Source organism: Talpa occidentalis, unplaced genomic scaffold (assembly GCF_014898055.3).
Source record: "Talpa occidentalis isolate TD23 unplaced genomic scaffold, MPIMG_talOcc4v2.1 talOcc4.10, whole genome shotgun sequence".
Taxonomy (NCBI): domain Eukaryota; kingdom Metazoa; phylum Chordata; class Mammalia; order Eulipotyphla; family Talpidae; genus Talpa; species Talpa occidentalis.
Genome location: NW_023600993.1, coordinates 86,479,346 through 86,507,308, shown reverse-complemented (window position 1 = coordinate 86,507,308; position 27,963 = coordinate 86,479,346). Strand labels below are relative to the sequence as shown.

Here is a 27,963-nt window from a genome sequence, read left to right as displayed (position 1 = left end):
TCACATTTTGTTTCTATTAGACAGTAGAACTCTAGAGCTTCTCCAATAGAACAATACCTGAGACAAGGAATTTAATAATTGTTAAAAACATATTTGTAACCCACTGCCCACCAACAAGGAGCCCTCTGTTACATAGGAACAGTCAAAGAACATACCCACCAGAAAGAGACTTCAGAGCCTTCCTCTGAGCTCGATGACTCCTGAGGCCCAGAGTGGATATGACTTTCCCTGGTCCCACAGAAGTCAAGCAGCACAGCTGGATTCATGTCCAAGGCTCCTAAGCCTGATTCAGCCGCTTATTCTACCATTCCAGAATATCTAATGGGATTTGAAAATCAGGGCCTTTACATCAGTAAATGGAACCCTGGGGTGATAAAAGTTGGAATCTGAGATCCTTGATCTTCAGGAAGGATTCAGAAATGGAGCCAATCTCGAGTCACAGATGGACACTGCCTGGAGCCAACTCAGGTGCAGAAGCCCCCATAAGTGCCTCTGGTCACATTACTTAGAGGGGCGGCTCTTGTTGTAGATGAGGAAGTCTGAGATGTCATGCCATACATTGCTGTCCTTGTACAAGTAGGTCATGGAAGACTGCAACGAGGGCTGCAGCGTAGCCTGGTGGTACTCAAAGAGCCATATCACCAGCCCCCACACCAGCCCAGTGAACAATGGGAACGGGTCCCACTTGGATTCGGCGATGTAGCCCTTCTCCACAGCCAGACGGCCCAGGGCAAACAGGACACGTGATGTCAGGTACATGTTGATCTGCAGGGAGGGAATAACTAGAATTACAGGAGGGCACAGTCACTGGGAACCCTCTGCCCACCCCCATGCACCAGGGTACCTCCTACTGTGCCCTGGATCAGTTTCTCAAAGCTGATTAAGCAAGATGATCTGAAGTGGTTTATAGCAGGTATTTTTTTTTTTTTAATGGGTGTGGGGTTTTTTTAAAGATTTTTTTTTTTTTTTTAAGATTTATTTATTTTGCACCTCCCTGGTGGCACAGGCGATTGAGCGCAGCACTGTGAAGCTGTCCGCAGCCTCTGCTGTGCTGGTTCGATCGCTGCCGGCCTCGGAGCAACCCACATGGACCCTCTCCTGACTCACCCCCTTCTCCCCTCAGCAGTGTATTTCAGTCAATCCGCCTGTTCTGCTCCCTACTCTGTCTCTGGTGAATCCTCTCACCCCCGCATCTCTGGCCTATACTCCAGTTCTTGTATGCATAAACAAATAAATCTTTTTTTTTCAAAGATTTATTTTTTATTTTTACAAGAACCAGAGTACAGGTCAGATGTGCAGGCAGACTGATGAAATATACTGCTGAGGGGAGCCTCAGGCGAGACAGGAGAGGTCTGCTGTACCATGTGGGTCAGCTCCTGGCCAGCCGGGGATTGGCCGGCTGCAGAGCCTGCATAAAGCTTCACGGTGCTGTGCTTAACCCCTTGTGCAACCAGGGAGGCCCTAAATGACATTTTTTAAAGGACTGGACAGGATGTCAGAATAGTTGTTGCCTGGGATCAGGAAAAGGTAGGGAAGGGGCAGGACATGAGTGTGACCAGGATTTCTGGACTTTGGAAGTTCAAAGACCAGTGGAATTCCCAACAAAAAATAAAACTGGGGAAACTGTCTCAAAATACCAAATGCTCACATCCATAGACTCCACAATTCCAATTCTAGGAACTTATAGACTGATAACATGCAAGCAGAAATGCATGCAATGTCAAAAAGCTAAATAAACAAACCTATCCAGAAATATATACTCAGAAAATAACAGTGAACTCAAGAAATGAGGGATGGACAAGAGAGGTCTCAAGATCCATTATGTGAAAAAAAAAAAAAAGCAGATAATTTCTTTGGTGGAAAACTCCTAGTGTATGTTGAGAGAATACAGACGATTTCAGAAGCACAGACACCCGTAACTTTGCGAAACTGTCTGGGTGGTGGTTTCACAACTGGAGGGAGGTGGAGACTTTATTTTCAATTTATTTTCTAATTTTATCATGACCTAGAAGTATACCAGGCACATTAGGAGGTGCTTAGTCTGCATCTTTTAATATTTACAAAATTTGAGAATATTTACAAAATTTGAGAAAGACAACTTTTTATATTGCGCAAGGACATAAATATGACAAATGGTATTTAGTTTCATCATTATTTCATTAAAAAACAAACAAAAGGGCCTCCCTGGTGGTGCAAGGGGTTAAGACTCAGCACTATCAAGTTATCTGCAGCCACTGCAGCATAAGTTTGATCCCTGGCAAGGGAGCTGACACACAAAGCACAGCAGACCTCTCCTGACTCATCTGCTGCTCCCCTCAGCTGTGTATTTCAGTCATCTGTCTGTTCTGCTCCCCACTCTGTCTCTGGTGAATCCTCTCCCCCCATCCCGTACCTCTGGCCTGTACCCCAGTTCTTGTATGCATAATAAATAAATCTTTTAACAAATTAAAAATAAATAAATAAAAACCTTTGCCCCATAGAATAGCACACATACTGATTCTGAGAACTGTGGAATTCCAACTAGCTCCTGGGTTTACAGATGGGGAAGGTGAAGGGGAAGTGACCTGTCACATAGGGACCAGTGAATCAGAGACCCTCTGACCCAGAAGGGTGCCAAGAGCTCAACTTCAACCCCCACACCCACTGCTACACCTGAACCACATTGGACCCCAACCCCATCCCAGGATGTTACCTGGCTATTGATGTTATTGTTGTCCCCAAACACCAGGAAGCCCCCGATGACGGCAGACAGGAATGAGTGCACCTGGTGGGTCTCTCCCTGCACGTGGGACTGCAGGGCACAGAGCCCCTTGTAGATAAACACAAAGCAGGCCAGGTTCCGGGAATGGGTGTATGTGGCCTGTAGGACGGCCTGCAGCTTCTCCCGGAGGCTGCACAAACACAGTAAGCCACCATGAGCACAGGCCCAGCTACTCCAAGGCACTCACCCACAGGTCAACAAAACCGAATCAGCAAGAAGCTCACAGACTGATGCTCGTTCAACCCCAGGCCCCCAACCTCCAAGTCCTGGGGGCTGCCTGCTCACTTGATTCAGGCCTCACTCCATGCTGCCTCCTCAGAGTGGCCTTCCCTCATCACCCTACATAAAAGAATGTCTATCTCACTCTGTTCCCTTAGCCTACTTTTCGTTCATAGCACTAACATTTATATACTATTTTATTATGTGCCCCCACCTCTTCTACATCCCGTGGAATCCACCATGGGATGTGTATGTATATGTGTGTATATCTGGCTTGTTCATGATAAGGAAGCAGAACAGGGCCTGGCACACACTAGATACTCAATATGAGGTGTTGGGTTTTTTTTTTTTTTTTTTTTTTGAGTGAATATGTAAGGAAATGAATGAGTGAGTATATAATACGTGCTGGGAGAGCAGAAATCTCAGGAAAAGAAAATAAACAAATCTGCTTGCTGCCCTCATGAAGTTATGATCAACGGGAAAAAGATACATAAAATAATCATAAAACAAGGGTCAAGCTGTGACCTTGACAAGAGATGATCCTGGGATCTGAAGGATGAGGAGTCATGAGGTCAAAAGGGGAGAGGTGTTGCATCCCAGGTAGAGGAATCAGCATATGCAAAGGTCCTGGAGAAGGGCAGAGTGGGGAGTAAAGGAGCAGAGAGAAATCCTCAAGGCCTGAGCAGAGAACACATGAGGTGCAGGCTATATAGTAGAGGTGGAGCCAAGCTGAATTTTGTCTTTATGCTGAGAAGTGAACAGTAATTCGGATGATTGATTAATCTTTTAAAAATCACTAGCAGGCAGTGAGGAGAACAAAGGAGAGGAACAGACTGTACTCTGGGAGATCAGTTCAGGGACACTGAATGCCCTCAGACAGGATAAGACCTTGAAGTGGGTCTACTGAGCCCCGTGGCAATCTGCTAGGTGAGAATAGACAGTCAGGAGTCAGCTGGTTCTGTGCCCACAGGCATATGGGCTGAGCATTTCCAGTTGCAGGGCAAGCGAGCTGGATTTCCCAGTTTTTAAATGCTGACACTAATCCCACCTTCAGAGTGTTTGGAGCCTGACCACTTCTCACATCCACTGCCACCACCAACATTCAAGCCACAATCTTAACCATATTATTACTACAGCCTCCTAATTTATGCTGTCCCCGACTTCTTAATCTGGCAGCAAACTCTTCACTCTCATATCAAAAGATTACTCAAATAGGGCCTCCCCTGGTGGCACAGCGGTTGAGCGCTGGGCTGCAAAGCTGCCTGCAGCCTCTGCAGCGCCGGTTCGATGCCCAGCCACAGGCAAGGGTCCCACATGGCACGCAGACCTCTCCTGCCGCCCGCTGCTCCCCTCAGTAGTGTACTTCGTCGGTCTGCCTGTTCTGTTCCCAGCTCTGTCTCTGGTGAATTCTCTCACCCTCCCACGCTTCTGACTGTACCCAGTGCTTATATAAATAAATTAATTAATTTTAAAAAAAAGATTACTCAAATAGTGATATATCCCTGCAAAAAAAATCTTACAACAAATTCATGTTTTACTTAAAAGAAAATTCAAACTTCTCTCTACGGCTTGAAGCTAGACATAATTCACCCAGGTCACCCTGTGATCTTCTCTTTGTTCTCTCCCCTTCACTACCTCCCTTACAGCTTCCTCAAACTCACCTCAGGGCCTTTGCACTGACTGCTGCCTTGACCTGAAACATGCTTTCCTCTGATACCCACTTGGCTAACTCTTTGTTCTCCTGGAAGTCTTCCATCGAATGTCACTTTCTTAATGAAGCCTTCCCTATTTAGTTCTGCAGCCTGCCCCTCCTTCAGCATGATCAGCCCCCTTGCCTTCCTCCCACAGCCTGCACTGCCTTCTAGCATACGATATGCTTTCCTTACTTCCTCCAGTTATTTTCTGCCACCACCTGCTAGAACACAAACTTTAGGAAGGCAGCAATCATGGTAAATTTTGTTCACTGCTATATACCTAGCACTTAAAAGTGTCTGGAATATAGAAAATGCTCAACAAATATTTACTGGATGAGTTTTTAGCAAAACTCGAAGTTAACTTTTTAAAAAATGGGAGGGCAAAACCCAAAACAAACAAACATAGATAAATAAAATGAGAATACAGAAAGAGAAAATTATTGGCTGGTTTTGGCCAGAAGGATACCCCTGGTTGATTCTGGTAAGCTCCAGATGAGGCTAAAAACTAGACTACAAGCGGTTTCTGAGAAGTCCCTTGAGGGAAGAGTTATGGGAGATCAGAGGGAGGGCAAGACATTTTAGGGAGTAATGAGAAATGGTGTGGGTGGTTAGGATGGAAATAAAGGTGGGTGGAAGACGAAAGGGCATTCCTGGTGTGTGGTGGAGGGTGGGGGCACTGCATGAGCCAATGTATGGAAGGGGAGCCACATGTGGCCTGTGCCTGGAATGCCCAGGACACCCCAGAGTGGACGGAGGAGAGTACTGTGGGGATGCAGTTGAGGTCAGACTGCAGAGGGTCTGGAAGGTCATGCCAATAAGGTGGGCTTCTCTGGAGGCCAGTGGGGAACCAGGGCAGTTTTCAAACTGGGATAACAGTTGTCCTTTAAGAGGTAGTGGTAGCAAGGGGTCAGGGTAGGCCCAGCTAGTAAACTACTGCAACCATCCTAGCATTGAGAGCTGACCACATTTTCTAACAGCCTGAGAGAGATCCCAGGAGGAGGTAGAGGTGTGGGGTCAGTACCTGCCATTCCGGAAGAGAAAGGTCATGACCAGCGCATGAGGAGCCCGGATTTTGACTCCGTAGCTATAGAAACAAACAAACAAAAAACCAATTACTGCGGCATCACTACATCAGTTTCATTCTGGGTTCTCTCCTTGACTCTGTCCCCTTTCCCCACCCCTAATCCTCCCATCATTTGGGGAGCGGAACTAATGCTTGCTTTTTAGCTAGATCTGGGTTCAAATCCCACCCCTGATACTTTGGTAGAGTGGTCTCTGGCTTGTCATCTAACTTCAAATAAATGAGCCTTGGTTTGCCCAACAGTTAAAGGGAATGTCAGACCTCAGAGGCTGATTAAAATTCCTATATGGGAGGGGTCTCCCTGGTGACGCAAGGGATTAAGACAAGGGATTAAGACGCAGAACTATGCTTGACAATAAATTGTGCTCATACATTGATTCTAGAACAGCCCTTAATTACCTATGGAATCCTATGAATCTCCAGAGGGTTCCCTCTCTAGCTTGGTCCACCTTAAACTTAGTTAACTTTCCTAACATAAGTTAACTTAAATTCCCTAAAATAGTTGCTAATTAACATTGTACTTCCCTCTACTTGTTCAAAATGTACCTCTTTCCAACTGCTATACTACTAAACACAGAGGAAATATGCCATCATGTTATTAGCAATGTCCTCTGGGCTGGAGTAATATGGGAATTTATTTTTGTCTGTTTTCGAAACTTTTCTATACTTCCAAAAGATCTAAGATTAAGGATTGCTTTTAAAATTAAAATGAGGGCCTCCCCGGTGGTGCAGCAGGTTGAGTGCAGTGCTGTGAAGCTGTCTGCAGTCTCTGCAGTGCTGGTTCAAATCCTGGCCAGCCAGGGAGATTCACACATGACGCAGCAGACCTCTTCTGACTCGCCCGCTGCTCCCCTCAGCAATGTATTTTGTCAGTCTGCCTGTTCTGCTCCCCACTTTGTCTCTGGTGAATCCTCTTACCCTCCCAAGCCTCTGGCCTGTACCCCAGGTATTGTATAAATAAATCTTTAAAAATAATAATAAAATTAAAATGATTAAAATGCATATGAATGTTTCATAAGTACTTCTTTTCAAGATTCACACCTCTTCCGCCACCATCCTTTCTATCTTTTTCTTTTCAACAATGACTTGCACAGCATCTTAAAGATATATCACAAAGAGGTCTAAGGAATCATCCAGCATCTCACTGTTTCTGTAGCTGGGTAACTTAGTTCTTATTCATTAGCCTGCTTGACTGTTTCTTTTTCAGAAATACAGATACCCAAAATTTCATGATATCCTTGTTTTTAACTGTGGCTTGCTGAGTCAAAGCCGAGACATTAAATTAGATACAAGTTCAATGTCTTCTCCTTCCAGAATTAACTAATCATTCTGGACTTGAGATACTGAACAAGTAATTCCTGGACTCCCCTGAATCCTGTGAGTGTATTTTTCACCCAAGAATTTTCAGACTTCAACAAAAGACCCATTTTCCTGATGTGAAGTGAGCGTGCACAGATATCATCTTGTATCAGGCCTGTGGAACACCCTTGATCACGTTCTGTTCATGGCTACAGAGAGAACAAACGTCAGCCAGTTCCTTTCTATCCCCCACCCTTTGTCCACCCAGAGCCTCTTCCTTTCCTTTCCAAGAAGACTGAGCTGACATTGATGTGACTGAAGTCCCCCTACCATTGGGACTCTTCACAATAACAGCGCATCCCTTCAGGGAGATGTCAGATTTTCTGGAACATGGACAACCTGATTGCTGAGAATGATCTTCATTCTCAAGGCAGATGTGGCAAAAAGTCCCCTGACCCTCCTTCCATCTCCTCATATGAATCTCTGGGGATGATGTGCTCAAGACCACATTCCCCTTCAGGCCTCCCTGGTGGTGCAAGGGGTTAAAACGCAACCTATGAAGCTGTTTGCAGCCTCTGCAACACAAGTCCGATCCCCCAGCCGGGGAGCAACCCACATGGTGCAGCAGACCTCTCCTGATTTGCCCCCTGCTCCCCTCAGCAGTGTATTTCAGTAGATCTTCCTGTTCTGTTCCCCACTCTGTCTCTGGTGAATCCTCTCACCCCCGACACCTCTGGCCTGCACCCCAGCTCTGTATGCATAGATAAATAAATCTTTAAAAATAAAAAAGACCGGACCTCCCCGGTGGCGCAGCAGTTGAGCGCTGGGTTGCGAAGCTGCCCACAGCCTCTGCAGCGCTGGTTCAATCCCTGGCCGTGGGGTGAGGGTCCCACATGGTGCGCAGACCTCTCCTGCCGCCCGCTGCTCCCCTCAGCAGTGTACTCCGGTCCCTCTGCCTGCTCGGCTCCCCGCTCTGGCTCTGGTGAATCCTCTCACCCTCCCGCGCTTCTGACTGTACCCAGTGCTTGTATAAATAAATAAATCTTTAAAAAAAAAAAAGACCATGGGCCTCCCAGGTGGCGCAGCGGTTGAGTGCTGGGCTGCAAAGCTGCCCTCAGCCTCTGCAGCGCCGGTTCGATCCCCAGCCGCTGGCGAGGGTCCCACATGGCGCACAGACTTCTCCTGCCATGCCCACTGCTCCCCTCAGCAGTGTATTTCGTCAGTCTGCCTGTTCTGCTCCCAGCTCTGGCTCTGGTGAATTCTCTCACCTTCCTGTACTTCTGACTGTACCCAATGCTTGTATAAATTAAAAAAAAAAAAAAAAAAAAGACCACATTCCCCTTCACACTTACCTTCACTATCTTAAGGATAATCAAGTGAGAAGCAACTGGGAAATTTGACTATTGACTGTAGTCAACATTAAGGAGTTTAGCCATGATAATTTAGCCATGGTATGTTAGCACCTCAAGAGCAGGTATCCAAAGTCAACATTGGGCAATGCCCAGTGGCACCAGGGCCTGTGTGACACATAGTCACTCATGCTTTGCCCTGAGCATATTCTGCAGGGCAAAAGACTGCTCATGTTATCTAAGGGTTCGCTCTACCCTGGTCACACCATGGCATGGCTGATATGATCTGGCCAGACTCAGAGAAAAAACTGCTACTTGACTCTGGTGCCCACAGAAGCCAAGAGCCTGGCATTGGGGTCAGATATTCTGAGTTTTAATCCTGGCTCTAACACTAACAAAGGGCTGTGACCATGAGCAATGAGTTTACCTCTCTGAGGCAGTTTTCTCATCTGTAAAATGGGGATAACAGCAATTCTTACCTTGCACACATAATTCATTCATTCAGTAAATATTTGAAAGCCTACTAAAAACCAAGAAATAGAGAAAAATTCCTGTTCCATGAAGCTCACTTTCTAATGAGCGAGGCATATGAAACCAGAATATATGCGTAAAACTACTCAGTGTCAGATGAGCACTATAGAGAAAACAAGCACAATGGAGAAAAGTTAAGTAGGGAAGAGGTGGGGTGTTTAGGGATGGCCTCATTGGCACTTAAGCAGAGGTCTGGAGAAGGTGAGGGGAGTGAGACAGGCAGACACCCATGTGAATATAACAATAATTACAGCAGCCAGCATATATCAGACACTTTCTAAACATTTCACACATACTGACTCAATCCTCTGACAGTTTGATATAAATAGTATATCATTCACATTTTATGGAAATGGAGGCTAAGAGAGGCTAAATGGACTTGCTCAAGATCACTAGGTAGGTGGCACCAGAATTAAACAGGAGACAGTCCACACCCTCACCACCTTGCCATGCTATCTCTAGATGCCAACTCCAGGAGGATACTGATCTGTTGGGTTTGCTCTCTGCTGTGTCCCCATTTCTGCCACAGTAAGTCTCAGTAAATGATATCTGTTGTGCTTGAGGTTTAAAGGAGGTGTGGTCCTATACCTCTGAATCATATACAGAAAACCAATGTTACCTCAATTGATCAATTAAAGGAAGTCAAAACCCTTTCAGCCACCAGCCAGGCAAAATGACCCCAAGACCTCTCCTGCAGATCTTATGGCAACAGTGAAATCAATTTGCCCAGCAAGTATTTGCAGTTTCTTTTACATTTACTGCCACTCCTGAGGTTTATGCTCTAGGAGTCCTCTGTTCCAGAAGGGAACTTAGCCCTAGAGTCACACAGACAAGGAATGAGAAGTGGGATGTGATCCCACCGGGCAGTTCAATGCAGGGAGGATAGGCAGGAGTTCCCACCGGCCTGCTAGAGGCCAGAAGCCATCTTCCCGTTGTGCAACTGGGGCCACAGAAAACAGACAGGCCCAAGGGCACACAACGGAGAGGGGGAATGGGATATGGCTCCAAAGGAGGGGCCATGGGGGTGGCATGGACGGTGGTCAAGACAAGAGGGCCAGTTTACAAAGCACCTGGGGGATCCAGAAAGCAGCGCTGCAGGAGCCCTGGCTCGCAAGGCGCCCAGAACTCACTATCCAGTGCCCACTGTGTGGACGGTGGACACGGAGACCTGACCACAAACTAGGGCTGCTCAAGGGCACAGAGCCCGAGGGTGCCAGGCCCGAAACCCGCCTCTGACCCCAACCCGGCCTGCCCCTCAGCCCCGGCCGCTCCACTCACACTGCCCCGTTCCGGAAGCCCTTAAGCACAGCCAACGCAGCGTGGTAGCGGCGATTGCGCAGCAGTTCGTTGACCACCCGGAGTAGCGCTCTCAGCTGCGGCGGGGCGGCCATATCGCGGACGGCGCTCGGGGTCGGGGGCACCCAGCCAGGAGCTCGCTGACAGCCTGCGGTTCCGGCAGCGCTGCCCAGCCTCGGCAGCCCAAGGCCCCTGACAGCGCCGCCCCCTTGTACTACAGGATGTATCGTCTGTCACTCATCCCGAGACAGCCAATCACAGAGCGTACTCACTCACAAGGCTAACGAGACCCCGAGTAGCGATCTGATTGGAAGAGAAGGAAGACATTGTAACCAATCACAGTTGGCTCCGCCCCAGGGAAAGTTACAATCACACGCCTGGATTTGCCCAGTCAGAAAGCTTGTTTCCTTCGGATTTAGGGGGTGTGTCACTTGTGGGCTCCAAAGGCTTCCTAAAAGAGGACCCGCCTACCTAGAGCTGGAATGAAAGACGGGTTGTTTGTGACTCTGGGAGGAGTCAGGCCTCATGTGTACACATGAGCACAGACAGGATCCTAAGGATCTCAGAGCTGAATCACTTGGCACTCTCACTGGCTAACATCTACTCTCAAAGTACAAACTCCTTCCCCTGGCCACAAGAGAAGACAGTACCCTCTGGCCCCTGCTTTCCTCTCTAATTTCATGGCCTGGTCACTCGCCCCATCATCACTTCTCTGCAGCCAAAATGGTCTGGCTGTTAACCTCAGCACGCCAAGAATGCTCCTGCCTCAGCCACTTTGACCTTGCTCTTTCCTTGCTTGGTGTGCACTGTCTGGTGCAATTTAATAAGGTTAAAAACTAACCTCCAGGGCCTCCCCGGTGGCGCAGCGGTTGAGCGCTGGGTTGCGAAGCTGCCTGCAGTCTCTGCAGCGCCGGCTCGATCCCTGGCTGCTCCCCAGCCACTGGAGGAGGGTCCCACATGGTGCGCAGACTTCTCCTGCCGCCCGCTGCTTCCCTTAGCAGTGTGTTTCGGTCCTTCTGCCTGCTCTGCTCCCTGCTCTGGCTCTGGTGAATTCTCTCACTCTCCCGTGCTTCTGACTGTACCCAGTGCTTGTATAAATAAATAAAAATAAATCTTAAAAAAAAAAAAACAAAACTAACCTCCACTCTCTCTGCCCAGCAGGCAGCTTTGGGAGGCTTGAATAGATAAGGAAATTGATAAAGCTGCCTTGGGACAAGGCCATCCAACTGACCACAATGACCAGGAAAACCAGCCCAGCTCCAGGAACACAGAAGCAGGGGCAAGGTCATGTTTCTGTATCAAAGGCCTGTTCAGGAGACCAGACATCCAAAGCAGATAACTGGGTGCAAAATGGCATCCCAAGTTAGAAAGCAGAATATAAAACAGCATCTCAAATCCTCCCTCATGCACAGACTTCTCCCATCTTGCTCCCTGCTCCCTTGCCAGGTATTTCAATAAATCTGCCTTTTCTGTTCTCCACTCTGTCTCTGGTGAATTCTTTCACCCCCATGAACCTGGCCACACTCGGATATTTCTCCCCACTCTATGCACCACCCCAGTTCTTCCCATGACAGTCTCCTCGACATTCATGTTTCAGCTCAGATGCCACCTCCTCAGAGAGTCCGTCCCAGCTATTCCCTCTAAAGTATCACTGCCCACTCTCTGACTCTTTTTTCTTCTCTTTTTAAAGATTTATTTATTAACGCATACAAGAACTGGGGTACAGGCCAGAGATGTGGGGGATGAAAGGACTCACCGGAGACAGAGTGGGGAACAGAACAGACAGGCTGACTGAAACACACTGCTGGGGGAGCAGCAGGCAAGGCAGGAGAGGTCTGCTTCACCATGTGGTTTGCTCCCTGGCAGGATGGGGATTGAACTTGTGCTGAAGAGGCTGTGGATTGCTTCATAGTGCAGTGCTTAACCCCTTGCACCACCAGGGAGACACTCCTTTTTATTTTCTTCATAAAACTTTAGCTCTTTGGAATTGTTCACTCTATGTTCATTGCCCTTACAAGGCCATAAATCTATGAAGGCAGAAAATTTATCTGTCTTGTTTTCTACTGTAACACCTGCACTTAGCACATGGTGTGTACCCAACATATGCTTGTTGAAAAGATATAGTTTTGGGTTATATCTCAGAGTATTGATAGGTGATATTTACACATGATGTCACAGTGTGGAATAGTCTTTGGAGAACATGCTGAGTGGTGACTCTGACTTGTGAGGGTATCCCTTGAACATGGGAAATGTGATATTTATCTGTGACATTATTGACTGGGTCAAAGTCAGAGGTAAATGAAAAGAAATTATGATTGGCCTATTTTATCACTGAAACTGGATTTTTTTCTTTTGTAATGTCAGACTGGTTTATTCAGGTAATCCTTCCTCTGAAAATAGTAGCAACATTAGATAAAACATAAAAATACCCTCTGAAAAGCACTGAAATGCGTAAAAGTCTGGACAATGTGCACATCAATGATTGGGTAAAAGCCAGTTAATAAAATGACTGGATATTGGAAGAGTAAATTAACTTATGATATGAGGGCATTTTACACTATTGGAGCTATGAGTTTCAGTTTATCAACCGTGCAGGGTCAGATGGACAGAAGGATGGACAGATGGATGTCTGTTATGGGGAGTGGGGAGTTATGTCTAAGCTATGTCTGCAGTGGGGAGTTTTACAGAAGAATCTCCTCACATTAAGTGTTGACCCCAAAAAGTTTTGCCCTCAAGTTTAACCTGCTGGATATCCCAAACTACTAGCCTCAAGGGAGTTCAGAAAAGATTGCCCTGACGGAGCAGAACAGTTGAAGGAAAGGGAAAAAGAGGATTTTTTTAAAGCCCTTCCTTGGGAAGGAGTAAAGCCCGGTAGTCCAAGAAATCTCAAGTCATGAACTGGGAACCTGATTTTAGGTGATTACTGACTGGAAATCCTTGGCAGAAAGCAAATGCAAAGGTTCGCTGCAGAAGGGCACGTCTAGTTTTGGCTTTAGGGAACCACTACAAATGGTTTTCAAGGGAATAATGAGCACACAGTCAGAGATAACCAGGTAGCTAAGACTTCATGAAGAAGCAAAAAAAGGGCCTCTCCTGGTGGTGCAGCGGTTGAGCGCTGGGATACAAAGCTGCCCACGGTCTCTGTAGCGCCAGTTTGATCCCTGGCCCCCAAGGAGGGTCCCACATGGCAAGACAGACCTCTCCTGCCGAGCCCGCTGCTCCCCTCAGCAGTGTATTCTGTCAGCCTGCCTGTTCTATTCCATCCTCTGGCTCTGGTGAATTCTCTCACTCTCCCGCGTTTCTGACTATATCCAGTGCTTGTATAAATAAATAAATTAATTTTAAAAAAATAGACACAATACATGGGAGCAATGCAATAGGTCTACACAGACTTCAGGTATTATAATCCATAGACACAGTTTTTTAAAATGTGCACATAAGATTTAAAGCTAGAAAATAGCTACAGGAAATAGAAAACCATATTTTTAAAAATATGTAAAATTTGAAAGGAAAGCAAACAGAACTTCTGGAAATATCACCTGATTCTTCTACAAAGGTCCAGCGACCAAGCCCTACTACTTGACCTAGATGGGGAGAGGGTGTTTAGAAACTATTTGGTTCTGCATGTTCTTCCTGAGTGCTATCTTTTGCTAACCATTTCTCACAGAGATTAATGTTTCCGCTCTCAAAGACCTCCCAGGATGCTAAGGTTAAAGAGTTGCCATTTGAAAACCTTTATCATTTCCTGGTGACTTTTTAAAATTGTACACAATTCTGAATTCCTTAGGGTAGGACCTGTTTATTCACCTTTGCCCAGAAAAATCACACTTATTTAACAAGCACCTACAAAGTAATTGTTATGTACAAGAATTGTTTAAGTGTTTATTAACCATTTCATTTTCATAGCAATCCTTGTGGTTGGTTCTATGACCAGACCTCCTTATTACGGGAAAAGCACACAGAGAAGCAAGTGATAGAGTCATGATTGGAATACAAACTCCCCCAGACACCAGAATCTGATTTTTTTTTTTAAGATTTATTTTTATTTATTTGTGCATACAAGAACTGGGGTGTAGCCCTGAGGTGGGGGCGGGGTGAGAGGATTCACCAGAGATAGAGTGGGAAGCAGAACAGGCAGACTGACTGAAATACACTGCTGAGGGAGCAGTGGGAGAGACAGGAGAGTTCTGCTGTGGCAATTGTGTTAGCTCCCTGGCTGGGGATTGAACTCACGCTACAGTGGATGGTGATAGCTTGATAGTGCTGAGACTTACCCCCTGAGCCACCAGGAAGGCCCCCAGAATCTGATCTTACCCACTGTTTTATTGGTTTGTTAAGGCTGAATTCTACCACAGGAATTCAATTTTTCACAAAATCAAGGTGTCTGCAGGTTCAGTTTCTTTTAAGGTCTCTCTCCTCGGCTTGCAGCTGTCTGCCTTTTCACTGTGTCCTCACATGGTCACCTCTCAGTCTATGTGTATGCCGAAATCTTTTTTCTTTTTTTTAAATAAGGACACCAGCCATGTTGGTTTAGGGTGCACCTATTGACTTAATTTTACCTCTTTAAGGCCCTATCCCTAAATACTAGTGATGTTCTGAGGTACTAGGATTTAGAATGTCAACATGAGTTGTGGGGAGGGGAAGGACACAATTTAGGCCCTAAAATTATGCATTTGCTGCCTACTACCAATACTTAAAAATCTTACCAGATTTCATGGTGTAACATTTGTCTTTTTTTTTTTTTTTTGAAAGATTTATTTATTTATACAAGCACTGGGTACAGTCAGAAGCACGGGAGGATGAGAGAATTCACCAGAGCCAGAGCAGGGAGCAGAGCAGGCAGAAGGACCGAAGTACACTGCTGAGGGGAGCAGCGGGCGGCAGGAGAGGTCTGTGCACCATAATCGAACCGGCGCTGCAGAGGCTGCGGGTAGCTTCGCAACCCATTGCTCAACCGCTGTGCCACCAGGGAGGCCCAACATTTGTTTTTATAGCCTCACTTTTCTCCCCTAGCTGCTGGAAGTCTAGTGGAAGCTGCTCATGATTCCTCCCCTCCCAAAAGGGAAACTGACTTTTCTGGAGTGGTTGGAGCGCCCATTGTGGAGGAGGAAACTGGAAGTTTCCCAAACTTTCCCTCCTGCCCACTTGGCTGCATTCCTGGTGTTACCACATTACTTACCCCATACCCCAGAATCTCTAAGCTGCGATTAGTTCTGGTTCAATGCCAATCAGTCCACCCTGAGGAAATGGGACACAGGACTGATAGGTTTTGGTGGAGGAAGATATGAAGGTGAGAGGGAAAAAAAGCTGATTCATTTGTTCCATCAGTCAAATAGTCAATCAACAAGCCACAAGCATTTCCCAGGTTGCCTCTTGTATCAGGTCTTGAGAACCAGGTAGAATGGGTGAAGCACCTTACCTGGTCAGTGGCTTCCTTACTGAGGGGGTTGAGAAAAGGGGAATTTCAATGGCTAAAGAGTATGACATGATAGATATAATAACAAATACTGTCGGAAACTAGGGGAGGACCAACTCCATCCAGAGAGACCAGGGAAAGCTTCTTAGAGGAGGCAAGGAGGCAAGAAGCCAAGGTCCCATTGTCCCTTTGAGGGTGGTAAGAAAATACTGTGCAAAGACCTGAAGAGCAGATAAAAAGCAACTATGTATATATGCACTTGGAAATACATGGAAAGCTGCCAAGGTCTCAGGGACTGGTGGACTCCTTTACTGTGGAGCGCCTCCCGTCACCCTTAAAACAAAACAGAAACTCTTGTTGTGGCCTGTCTGTCTCTCCACCCTCATGCTCCTGTACCCATGTTCACTTATCCTCAGTTGACCCTGACAGGCTTTGGTCTTTCATTTTTGTCATGGGTGTCATTATTAAATTTAAAAACTAAGCACCCAACTCTTGCCCAGCAAGCAAGTTTAGGAGGCTTAAATGGAGAAAGGGAGTGGGTGGGACCGCCCTGTGGGAACTGATCCATTACACTGATCATCTGCATCAGGAGTCAGAAACCACACAAGACTAGTCACCCTAACCAATCAATGATGCCTAGAGTTTAAATCAAGCCTTGGAACCCTCACTTTCAGTATAGTAGATGTTTTTTGTTTTGCTGCTGCTTTTCTTAGCAGTGTGTTTCAATGAGTCCACCTTTTCTGTTCTCCACTCTGACCATGACTCTAACCTACACCCAGATTCCTCTACTCCTTCCTTTCTCCCTACTGGTTTTGGCCTCAGGGCCTTTGCACAATTAAATGAATGCATTCCTTGAGGTAAAAGGTCAGTGGAAATGCTGCTCCTTCCTTTCTGCTGTAGCTCCTGTGGAAATGGGCAAATTTGAAAAACCTGGGAATGTGGTGGTGACCTGGTTAGATGCTACTCCTGATGCAAAATGGAGACTGTAAAGAACATCCATGATGACACCTCAGATTGCCCCCGCAGCCTGGAAGTGATGACTATACCTGCACAGTCGCCATGGGCAAGAAAATCGCCAGAGGTCAAAGGTAAAATTCTTCTGTGAAAAATTGTAACTACAGTCACCTCATGTTCACAAGGTACTCTTTGGATATCCTCTTGGGCAAAATGGTCTTTAACCTCAACAGGATGTCTTGAGAGGCCCTGCTCTTTTTTTTTTTTTTTTTTTTTTTAAAGATTTATTTATTTATTTATACAAGCACTGGGTATAGTCAGAAGCGCGGGATGGCGAGAGAATTCACCAGAGCCAGAAGCAGAGCAGGCAGAAGGACTGAAGCACACTGCTGAGGAGAGCAGCGGGCGGCAGGGGTCTGCGCACCATGTGGGACCCTCCCCCAGTGGCCGCGGAGCGGCCGGGGATCGAACCGGCGCCTCAGAGGCTTTGGCTTCGGGCAGCTTCACAACCCAGTGCTCAACTGCTGCGCCACCGGAGAGGCCCTGCTCTTAAACATAAGGCCAACGTCAAGTTTAAGGAGAGGTACACTACCCGGTGGCGCAGCGGTTGAGCGCTGGGTGGCGAAGCTGCCCGCAGCCTCTGCAGCGACGGTTCGATCCCCGGCTGCTTCCCGGCCACCAGAGGAGGGTCCCACATGGCGCGCAGACCTCTCCTGCCGCCCGCTGCTCCCCTCAGCAGTGTACTTCGGTCCTTCTGCCTGCTCTGCTCCCTGCTCTGGCTCTGGTGAATTCTCTCACCCTCCCGCGCTTCTGACTGTACCCAGTGCTCGTATAAATAAATAAATCTTTAAAAAAAGAACAAATGGTTATTCCAGAAACCCATTTCAAATGTTTTGTTTTGCTAATTAAAAATACAACAATATTAGTAATAATAATAATAAATCAAATGTATTAAGATATTCCTTGAATGCTTTTAAAAAAGAAAAGAGGGCCTCCCTGGTGGCGCAGCAGGTTGAGCGCCGCACTGTGAAGCGGTCCGCAGCCGGCCAGGGCGCACCCACATGGCGAGCAGACCTCTCCTGTCTCGCCCGCTGCTCCCCTCAGCCGTGTTTTTGGTCGTCTGCTTCCTGCTGTCTCTGGTGAATCTTCTCACCCTCCCGTGCCTCTGGCCTGTACCCCATTCTTGTATAAATAAATCCTTAAGAAAAATAAAAAAAGAAAAGAGCAGTTACAGTGAAAAACTCTTGCAGGGACAGATGATGAGACCCTGAGGTCACTGGGTTAATGGCATGTGAAAGTCAGGGGTCCTGTGTTAGGTGGACACAGGGGGTGAGGCAGAAACGGAGGTGGACGTCGCAAAGGCGGGGGATGCTGTGTGCGATGGAAACAAGGTCCCTGCTGCAGGGCTGGGGTCACGTGTGGCGCGGTCGGGGGTCTGGATCACAGAGCCGGGGTTCAGGGGTGGAAGGGCTGAGGCCCAAACCCCGGGGAGGAGGTCCCCGCGTGCAGCGGGCATGGAGGAGGTGTGCAGGGTCGCGGGTTCGCAGCGCGGCGGCGCGGCTCTTCCGGGCGGGGCTGGGCTTGCCCTGGGGCCCGGGCGTCCCCCCAGCCCGCGCTCAGTGTCCCGCACCGGGGCCTCGGCGGCGGCTCCCGGGCGCCCCCTGGCGGCCTCCCTCCGGCCGCCGCCGCGGCTCCCACAATGCTCGCGTAGCCGGGCTTCGGCTCCCGCGGCGGCGGCGGCGGCTCCAAGATGGCGCAGACGATCTTCGAGGCCCTGGAGGGTGAGCGGCGGCGGGGCCGGGGGAGGCGGCTGTTCCGCGTGGCGCCCCCTCCCGCCGCGCCCTGGCGGCGCTGGGCCCAGGGCGTGCGGCGGCCGCGGGGCGGAGGGCGCCGGGACGGGAACAGCCGCGGGCGGGAGGGGCGCGCGCGGGAACAGCCGCGGGAATTGAGGCCCGGCGGGAGGCGGGGGCGCGCGGGCCCGGAACAGCCGCGGGGAGGCCGCTCGGCGGCTGGGGGGCGGGGGTGGGGCTGGGGGCCGGAACAGCCTCTGCTGCGAGGCCCGGCGGGGGGGTCAGCGGGACTGGAACAGCGGGAGGGCAGGCCGCGCGGGGGCAGGGCCCCGGGACGGAAGCGGCCGGGAGCGCGGGCGCCGCGGGGGGTGGGGGTCTGGCCGGAACAGCGCCGGGCGCGGGGCCTCGGCCGGCGGGGGGGGCTTTCCTGAGGGAACAGCCGGGGCGGGCAGCCCCCCGCGGCCGAGGGCGTCTGGGCGAGGGTGGCCGGCGGGCCAGGGTGGCCGGCGGGGCCTGGCCCGTGGTGCAGGAGCCGCTGCGCAGCCGGGTGGGCTTGTCTGCCGGAGCAGCCGGGCCAGGCGTCCTGACCACAAAGAACTTGTTTTGAGCTCCTGTTGTGCGCCTTGTGCCAGGATGTGGTCTGTCAAGCTCAAACCCAGAAAGGCTAGACGCCACCTGTGTGTTAGGACCTGGTGTTCACAGCCCAAACCAACAGACACTGCTTGCTTTCTGTGTGCACCATGCTGGGCTGCAGAGTTTTACGAACTCACACAAGGAAGGATCGGTGCCTCCTTGTGCACCTGCTGGCCGCCCTGGCAGGTGGGCGGGGCGGGAAGAGACCTTGGCTACTTCAGACCTTGGCACAAAGTAGGCACAGTGGAATACAGACCCAAGAATGTTCTTGGAGCTGTGTGATGATGAGATGAGTACTTCCATAATTAGAGTGTAAACTAGGCCAGGCTGGTGGTATGTGACTGATACTTTGAGTTCTGCCACTCCACAGAAGACTCAGCCATGTCCCTTTACTTGGAGGATCAGAGTTCTCACCATGAAATAGGATAACCCTGCTGCCTCCCATCTGGAGAGACTGAGGAATACTTTTTGAACCATTCACAGTTTCTGCCCCACAAAATACCAGGATACAGAAATTACAGAATTAGGAGCCTCCCTGGTGGCACAGGGGTTAAAGACAATGCTATCAAGCTGTTGCCAGCGTCTGCAACATGAGTTGGATCTCCACAAGGGAAATAACCCACATGGCACTGCAGACCTCTCCTGTCTCACCCACTGCTCCCCTTAGCACTGTATTTCAGTAGATCTGCCTTTTCTGTGCCCCACTGGGTCTTTGGTGAATCCTCTTGCCCCCTGCATCTCTGGCATACACCCCAGTACCCTAGTTCTTGTATGCAAAAAAAAAAAAAAATGCTATGAAGAAAGAAAACAACGATAAAGTATTTTTTTTTTAAATGATGTGTTCCTGGATTGAACGATAATGATGAGGAAATTAAAAGAAAAATCAGTTCCTAGGACTGTGATGCCTGCCAGCTAGGGGAAGGGCAACAGAACCGCAGGTATCCAGAGAGGACCAGGGCATGGAAACTGCTTTTGCAGTGCCCTGGAGAGAGAGAAGACTTCTAGGATTCTAGTTCATGTGGATGAGCAACTACAGATGAAGCCTTTGAACTTTTTCTTAGAATCAGTATGGAGCTCAAAAAGGGTTTTCAGCAGGGGAGCCACACAATCTGATGCATGTTTTATGAAGTTCACCCTGGCTGCTCTGAGAACAGACTGGAGGGGGCCAGCGTGGCGTTGGAGAGGTGAGGGAAGTGCCTGCGGTTGTCTCCCTGAGAATGGATGGCCGTCTGAGTAGAAAAGGATAGATTTGCTGAAGGACTAGAATTGGGGAGAGGGTGAAGAGACAGGTTGATGGAAGAACCAGAGGTGCCCCAGGGGCTGTGCCCTTGTGGTGGTGTGATGAGGATCACCAAAAGAGGAAAAAAGTCAGCATTTTTGTAAAGATTAGTTTTTAGAGCAGTGCTAATTTCACAACAAAGTTACAGCGATTTCTGTAACAAAGATACAGCGATTTCTTCTATTCCTCCCACCCTACACATGCCGAACCTGCCTCATAGTCCCCTCACCAGAATGCTGTTGTTACCAAGGATGCATCTGCATTGACACATCATAATCGCCCAAAGTCTGTAGTTTATCTTGGGGTTCACTCTTGGTGGTATACGTTCTACTGACAACATGTAAATGTCACTATAATATCTTACAGAGTAGGGCCTCCCCGGTGGCGCAGCGGTTGAGCGCTGGGTTGCGAAGCTGCCCGCAGCCTTAGCGGCACTGGTTCAATCCCCGGTTGCTCCCCGGCCACCGGAGGAGGGTCCCACATGGCGCGCAGACCTCTCCTGCCGCCCTCTGCTCCCCTCAGCAGTGTATTTCGGTCCTTCTGCCTGCTCTGCTCCCCGCTCTGGCTCTGGTGAATTCTCTCACCCTCCCGCGCTTCTGACTGTACCCAGTGCATGTATAAACAAAGCAAACAAACAAACAAATAAATAAATAACATGCCTCTATTAAAAAAAAAAAATATCTTACAGAGTATTTTTACTGCTCTAAAAATCCTCTGTGCTCTGCCTATTTATCCCTCCTCTCCAGCCCTGGTAACCACTAATCTTTTTATTGTCTCCATAGTTTTGATAGGTAGTATTTTTGAAATTGTTTTTAAATTTGAAATAATTTTTTTTCAGTAGATTCACATGCAGTTGTACAAACTAATACAGAGAGATCCCATCTTCCCTTTACATAGTTTCCCACAATGTAATTACACAGAACATTTCCATCACTACAAGGTGTTCCCTTTTGTAACTACTCCTACCTCTTTACCCTCTGCCCCCATTTCTGATGCCTGGCAACCACTAATCTGTTCTCCATTTGTAAAATCTTGTCATTTCAAGAATGTCATATATGTAGAATCATGTAGTTTGTAACCTTTGAGATTGGCTATTTTTCCATTCAACATAATTGTACTTGGGTGTTTTTGCTATACACAATCTAAGTTGTTTTGTATATCAATAATTTTTCCCTTTTTAATCGCTGAGCACCCGGCATGGGGTACAACACAGTTGATTTCATCATTCACCCATTGATGGACATCTGTATTGTTTCCAGTTTTTTAATATTTTTCTTAAAGATTTATTTATGCATATAAGAACTGGGGTACAGGCCAGAGGTGTGGGGGGTGAGAGGATTCACCAGAAACAGAATGGGGAACAGAACAGCCAGACTGACTGAAAGACACTGCTGAGGGGAGCAGCGGACGAGTCAGGAGAGGTCTGCTGTGCCACGTGGGTAGCTCCCTGGCTGGGGATCAAACTTGTGCTACAGTGGCTGCGGATAGTTTCATAGGTTGCGTCTTAACGCCTTGTGCCACCAGGGAGGTCCCCAGTTTTTTACTATTAATAATAAAACTGCTACAAATGTACAGATTTGCATACAAATGCAAACATACAACTTTGCGTGAAATGATAGATCGGCAATCAGGGCAACGTGAACCCCAGGTTTGGGACTCCAGATATTGAACTAGAGGGGTGAATGAGGCCACTTAAGGAGAAGAGAAAGAGTCCAGATAGAAGGAACCTTTCAAAATGGAAACATTTAGGGGGTGGGCAGGAGAAGAGAGTTGAGGTGACTAGGAAGGAGCCAGCAGAAAGGTGGGAGAAGATCTGGGAAGGGTGACATACTGGAGCCAGAGAAAGGAATGCTAGATACTGCCAGGAGAGCTTTGCTGATTTGGGTGAAATGGTGGGGGCTTTAAGCCCCTCTACAGTGGGTAGGGAAGGGTTGGAAGCTGGGCAGAGGAGATGGAGGGTACAGACAAGGCTCTTGTGATGCTTGCTGTTGCAGGGATGAGAGATGAGCCAGTATTTTCAGGGAGGGCATTCTAGAGAGACCTGAGCATGTGTAACTGCTGATGGGAAGGAGACGTTGCAGACAGTGGGCAGACAGGGGCCAGGAAGTGGCAAGTTTCTGAGGGAGCAGGAGGAAAAGGAAGACTGGCCTCAGGAGGGAATGACTTACATCAAAACTGGGCAAAGTATGGATCCAGTTTGGCTGCAGGAGCTAATGGTTCTAATTTGCACGTGCTTAGAAGCTGGGGCAGGTGGCCAGGTAGGGGCTGAGAAATACCAAGTAGTCAGTTTCTCAAGAACCCTCCTCTAGACCTCTCCCGCTGCTCCCCTCAGCAGTGTACTTCGGTCCTTCTGCGTGCTCTGCTCCCCTGCTCTGGCTCTGGTGAATTCTCTCACCCTCCCTCCCTTCTGACTGTACCCAGTGCTTGTATAAATAAATAAATAAATCTTTAAAAAAGAAAAAAAAGAAAACTTTCACAGATTCTGATTACACTGTTCATTGAAGAACAGAAAAGAAAGGCACACGTCTGAAAACAAAGGAAACAAGGAGTCCAGATCGATCTGTGGGATTTGTGGAAGTGTGTGTGGGGAAGACTCAGTGACATAGTTTTTAGAGGGGCTGTGTTGCTGAGGGTTAGATTCAGCCAGGAAAGGAGCCCGTCTTAGTGGTGTCTTGAACAGGCTGGACAAGGAAGCCAGTCCGGAGCTGAGGGCGTGGCTGTGTTCTATGAGTTTCTCAGCTGCCTGGGATCTTTCCAGTATTTTGCGCTGTAGTCCCATGACATGGCCCATGTCCTCATGATCCTATGACCATATTCTGGTTCTAGGATGCTGGATGGATGGTATGACAAAGAAGGGGGTCACGCATCAGCTTTTAAGAAAACTTTCCCAGAGGGCCTCCCCGGTGGCGCAGCGGTTGAGCGCTGGGTTGCGAAGCTGCCCGAAACCTCCGTGGCGCCGGTTCCATCTCCGGCTGCTCCCCAGCCACCGGAGGAGGGTCCCACATGGCGTGTAGACCTCTCCCTCTGCTCCCCTCAGCAGTGTACTTCGGTCCTTCTGCGTGCTCTGCTCCCTGGTCTGGCTCTGGTGAATTCTCTCACCCTCCCACGCTTCTGACTGTACCCAGTGCTTGTATAAATAAATAAATAAATCTTTAAAAAAGAAAAAAAAGAAAACTTTCCCAGAGGTGCCATTGAACCCCTTTACTTATATCCCATTGGCCAGAACTTACACATTCCCTAACTGCAAGAGCAGCTGGAAAGGGTAATCTTTCTTCTGGTACCTAGTTTTGTCCAAAAATCTTGTATTCTATGGCAGAAGAAGGAGAGAATGTGTATCCAGGCACAGTTGGCCATTTTTGCCACAGGGGTGTCTGGCTTATAAAGGTATAGTAGGAACAGAATACTGGCTGGGCCCACCTTCCCAACAGCTGCTTTTCTTTTTTCAGGAATGGACAATCAGACTGTCCTGGCTGTCCAGTCGTTGTTGGATGGCCAAGGAGCAGTCCCGGATCCAACAGGCCAGAGTGTTAACGCACCTCCCGCTATCCAGCCACTGGGTGAGTGTTTGCTCAGGTTCCCCAGAGGAAAGGGTGAGTGGCTCCCCATGAAAACCGGTGGGCTCATGAGGGGGTGTGGGAGCAAACTGTCCATTGTGGTCCCCAGGATATCCCTTCCAGCTGGGATCTTGAGGCTTGTGCCTTTCTCTGGCTTAGCTCTGAGGACACTCTCGAAATCACTTGTAAATAGGGAAATTATAACAGGGAATGGCCAGGACCCCTGATACTTGACATTGCTTGCTCCTTTCGCCCGGAAGTAGTTTTTCAGCTTCTCTTTTGTGGAAAGAACAGGCTAGAGGGAGTATGAATCTCTCCGATTTATAGGTCAGGCCCCTTAGACACAGAGAGGATATGGAACTTCTTTTAGAGCTCTGTGTGAGTCCGTGTACTCATTTACTCATTCCCACAAATATTTTTGAGTACTTGAGGACCATGCTGGGAACAGAGAGATATCTACTTGGGTTTGAATCCTCATTCCTTTCGTTCCTACCCTATGACCTTAGGCAAGTGAGTTAACTTCTCTATGTCTTGGTTTCTACCTCTGTGAAGTGGGGATAATAGTTCTACCTCATAGAAGTCTTATGAGGATATTTGGGATTTGGTTTTAGATGTGGTAACTAAGAAGCATACATTTCCTGGGGTTTGTACAAGATGAAAATTGATTTCTCTGTTACATGTGGTCCTGGTGGCCATTTGGGGTGGGTGTGGTGAGATTCAGATTCATTTCTGTGACTCTGCTGTCCTCAACATGCAGCCCAGAATGGCTGCTTCAGTCTTCTACTTTCACTGTCGCATTCCAGACCTGTCTACTGAGATAAAGGGTGAAAGGTGGTCTACCTTAGACGGCAGTGTTTCCCACTAAAATTTGTAGTTTTATTTAAGAAGGAAGAGAAAATATTGAATCAAATTAGGCATTTCTGCTACAAGATATCAAGTGATTGGCACAGTATGGCCGGTGGTACGCCCTTAATAATGGGTGCTGTTAACTGTAGCTAAACATTCATTTATTCAACAAACATACTTTGAGAATCCCCTGCACAGGGGATACTGCAGTTATGGTAATAAATAAAACATGTTTCCTTCCTTTAGGGGATGCATAGTCTGGAGGTATGAGAGGTGTGCCTTGTGGCCACTGGCCGAGGGGGACTTCCTGGAGGAGATGACATCTGAGCTGAGCCTTGCAGAATGAGTTTTCTGAGAGAGGCAGCTAGAGGGAACAGGGGATACAGGGTCGCAGAGTATAATCCTGTGGTCTGTTTGGGGACTGATGAATAAATTCAGGCAAGGTAAAGATTCTGAATTTTTCAACTCCAGAGCAAACGCACTTTAATTTTTCTTGATTTCTAATTTTTTGATTAGAAAAATTAGCTCCTGGGAAGCACAAAGGTGACTCTTGACACATGCACGTCCAGTCACAGATGCTGTTAAGATTTGCTGTTCTCGTGGCCCAGATGTGGGTCTCTCCCTGTTTCTCACTTTGATGCCCTCTACTTATTCTTGCTATTTTTTTCTCTTACTCCCCTCTCTCTGCTGCTCTGTGGGCATCATCCCTAGATGATGAGGATGTCTTTCTCTGCGGGAAGTGTAAGAAACAGTTCAACTCGCTGCCAGCGTTTATGACCCACAAGCGGGAACAGTGCCAGGGGAGTGCCCCGCCCCTGGCCACAGTCTCACTGGCCACCAACAACATCTACACACCTTCGGCGCCACCCGCAGCAGTTCAGCAGGCCCCACCTCCTGCCAATCGCCAGGTATTCACACCATCCTTTGTTAAAACACTCAGTGAGTTTATTTTGAGCAACCACAACATGTCAGGTACTGTGTGGGCACTGCCATGTCACTGCCCTTGAGGAGGTGGGTGGAATAGGTCACACCCAAGCAAGTGTATAGAAGTATGCTTTTTCAGGAATTTGAGTCTAGAGAGATGGGGATGACAGGCGTAGAGGCTTTGCCTTTTTGTAAATGGTGCTTAGGGTTGCCTCTGGGAAGAAGTGACATTTGAGCAGAGATCTAAAGATGTGAGGGAATGAATCATGCTACCAGTTTGGGGGAGAGAATTCCAAGAGGAGGGGGCAGCAAATGCAGAAGCTCTGAGGCAGGAGTGTGCTGTTCCAGGAACAGTAAGGAGGTGAGCGTGGCTGGAGCTGAGCGAGTGGGAGATGGTACGGAGAGGCAGCAGGGGGACCCTGGCAGATCGTGTGGGCCTTATGAGCTTTTGTGAGTGATATGGGAGCCATTAGAGGGTTTTGGGCAGAAGAGAGATTTAATCTGATTTCTACTTTAACTACATCCCGCTGGTTGCAAGACAGAATAGATTTTGATGGGAGTCAAGAAAGACGGGAGACCCATTGAGGACTATTGTGTAAGTCTGGGCAGTGGGTGGTGGTGGCTTGAGCAGGGGTAGTGAAGGTGAAGAGAAGGGTAGAGATTTTGGAAATATTTTGAATGTGGAGCCTACATCTTATGGATAGATTGGATGTGGGGTGTGAGTTCAAGCCGAGTCAAGGTTGACTCCACGGTTAGAGTTCTTGTTAATTAAAGTGGAAAAGAGTGAGGAGGATTTGGGGGCGATGTCAGGCCATGTTGGATTTGAGACCTTTAAGTAGAGGTGGTGGCGCTGCAGCCGGGCGTACAAGTCTGGAGATCAGGGGAGAGGGCCAGGCTGCAGGTATCGGGAGAAACCTTCATGATCCTCACTCAGAACACAGTGCTGGAGCAAAGACTCCTTGATTGGGGGTCTCTTTGAGCGGTTCAGGAGCCCTCAAAGGAAGCTGGGCATGTCTCAGGATGCCAGGTCAAGGAGTTGAATTTTTCTATTTTCCTTTTGTCTCTTTATTCCTTTGAAACTTTGTCTTCAGCTGTCATGTAAACATAATTCCTGCCACCAAAATAAAAGCTTTTGCCCTGCCAGATCTGTAGGACATGGAGATTGAAACTATTCAAGTGGCCACAGAAATCTCCTAGCATAGAACATACTCATTGTTCTCACTCCTTCATCAGGAATTTTGTTGGAAGAAAATATTCCCACTTCCCCTTCTTTTTTTTTTTTTCTTTCCCAAAAAATTAAAAAATTTCCCCAGTCTTGGACAAGGAAATAATTTAAAAAATGGTATGTTAAGGGCAAATGCCAATTGTCCTGCTTGAGTGACTTGAGTAGATAGGAATGTGATTTCCCACTTTTCATTTCGGCCTAATTCATGTGATATTATAAAAATATATGAGCCAAAATCTCCACTGCCTTTTGTGGCTGTGACATGGGGCGTTTCCCCAGCCTGTCTGCTCTGTCCTTGCTAGGTTACTGGTGAGAACATCCTGTTTGGACAGGGTCTCTGGGTTCAGGGTTCCAGTCACTGCCCTCCTCAGAGACCCTACAGAGACAGCTGATCTAGCCAGATGCCAAGGGCTGCCCAGTGCAGAAAAGCAGCAAACAAACATCAATTGAGAGGATCAGTCACCACATGATTGACACTTCTGTAAGGTTTGCCTTTCATCCCCATTGTGACCTGGAGAGTGTATTACTGTCATTATTATTAACTTGATTATTTGTAAGTAATACATATTTCCCTTCTGCTTCTTCCCTGCCACCAGATAACTACTGGTGGATATTGTTTTTCAATTGGAATCATTTTGAATATTTAAATATAAAAAGTGAGTACTGATCCCCCCCCCCCTTTAGACACATGCCCAAGTCTAATTGCCAGAATGTGCAGAGGAAATGAGCTCCTGCTCTGCCCTCCACTGTCCCCCTATCTCATGACTGAAGCTGTTTGCTGGTTCTCCCTCCTTTCCAAAGACATAGTATTTGCTCTATCTTTTAAGAGACTTTCACATCTTTTTTGAAGTATTCACAGGGGAATTACAGTCATCTTACCTTAGATTTTCAAAAATAAGAATATATAATCTCTATATTGTAATGGAATCTGATTTTTCATGCATGCAGTATCTTTTACCTGCTGTATAATATTTTATCCTATGACTGAATTTTTTTTTTCCTGTACTTCATCTCCTGTCAATTGACCCCAAGGTTATTTCCAGTTTTTCACTATTAGAAATAAGGTCACGCACAATATTCTTATTTGTGAACTCTCTGTGGACATGTGTGTT

At 47.9% G+C, this 27,963-nt stretch overlaps 2 protein-coding genes across 2 annotated transcripts in view; one reads left to right on the top strand and one right to left on the bottom strand.

Annotated features, from left to right (window-relative positions):
• Positions 1 to 501: 501 nt before the first annotated feature.
• PXMP4 (peroxisomal membrane protein 4) lies at positions 502 to 10,397 on the bottom strand. Its single transcript, XM_037496754.2, has 4 exons — positions 10,213 to 10,397; positions 5,696 to 5,758; positions 2,693 to 2,891; positions 502 to 765 (listed from the first exon to the last, which is right to left on the bottom strand). Exons 1-4 carry the CDS (start codon positions 10,323 to 10,325, stop codon positions 502 to 504), a joined length of 639 nt encoding a protein of 212 aa, XP_037352651.1. The 5' UTR covers positions 10,326 to 10,397.
• A 7,930-nt stretch (positions 10,398 to 18,327) lies between these two features.
• Positions 18,328 to 27,963, top strand: part of ZNF341 (zinc finger protein 341) — a 54,883-nt gene continuing 45,247 nt past the window's right edge. The window contains 3 exon segments of the mRNA XM_037496743.2: positions 18,328 to 18,381; positions 23,749 to 23,859; positions 25,414 to 25,610. Of these exon segments, the coding sequence (XP_037352640.1) occupies positions 18,351 to 18,381; positions 23,749 to 23,859; positions 25,414 to 25,610 (339 nt within the window). The 5' untranslated portion in view covers positions 18,328 to 18,350.

Coding starts and splice junctions, on each gene's coding strand:
- PXMP4 (XM_037496754.2), bottom strand. CDS start 10,325: ATGGCCGCCCCGCCGCAGCTGAGAGCGCTACTCCGGGTGGTCAACGAA. Junction 5,759..10,212: donor GGCTTCCGGAACGGGGCAGT/GTGAGTGGAGCG, acceptor TTGTTTCTATAG/CTACGGAGTCAAAATCCGGG. Junction 766..2,692: donor ACAATAACATCAATAGCCAG/GTAACATCCTGG, acceptor CCCTCCCTGCAG/ATCAACATGTACCTGACATC.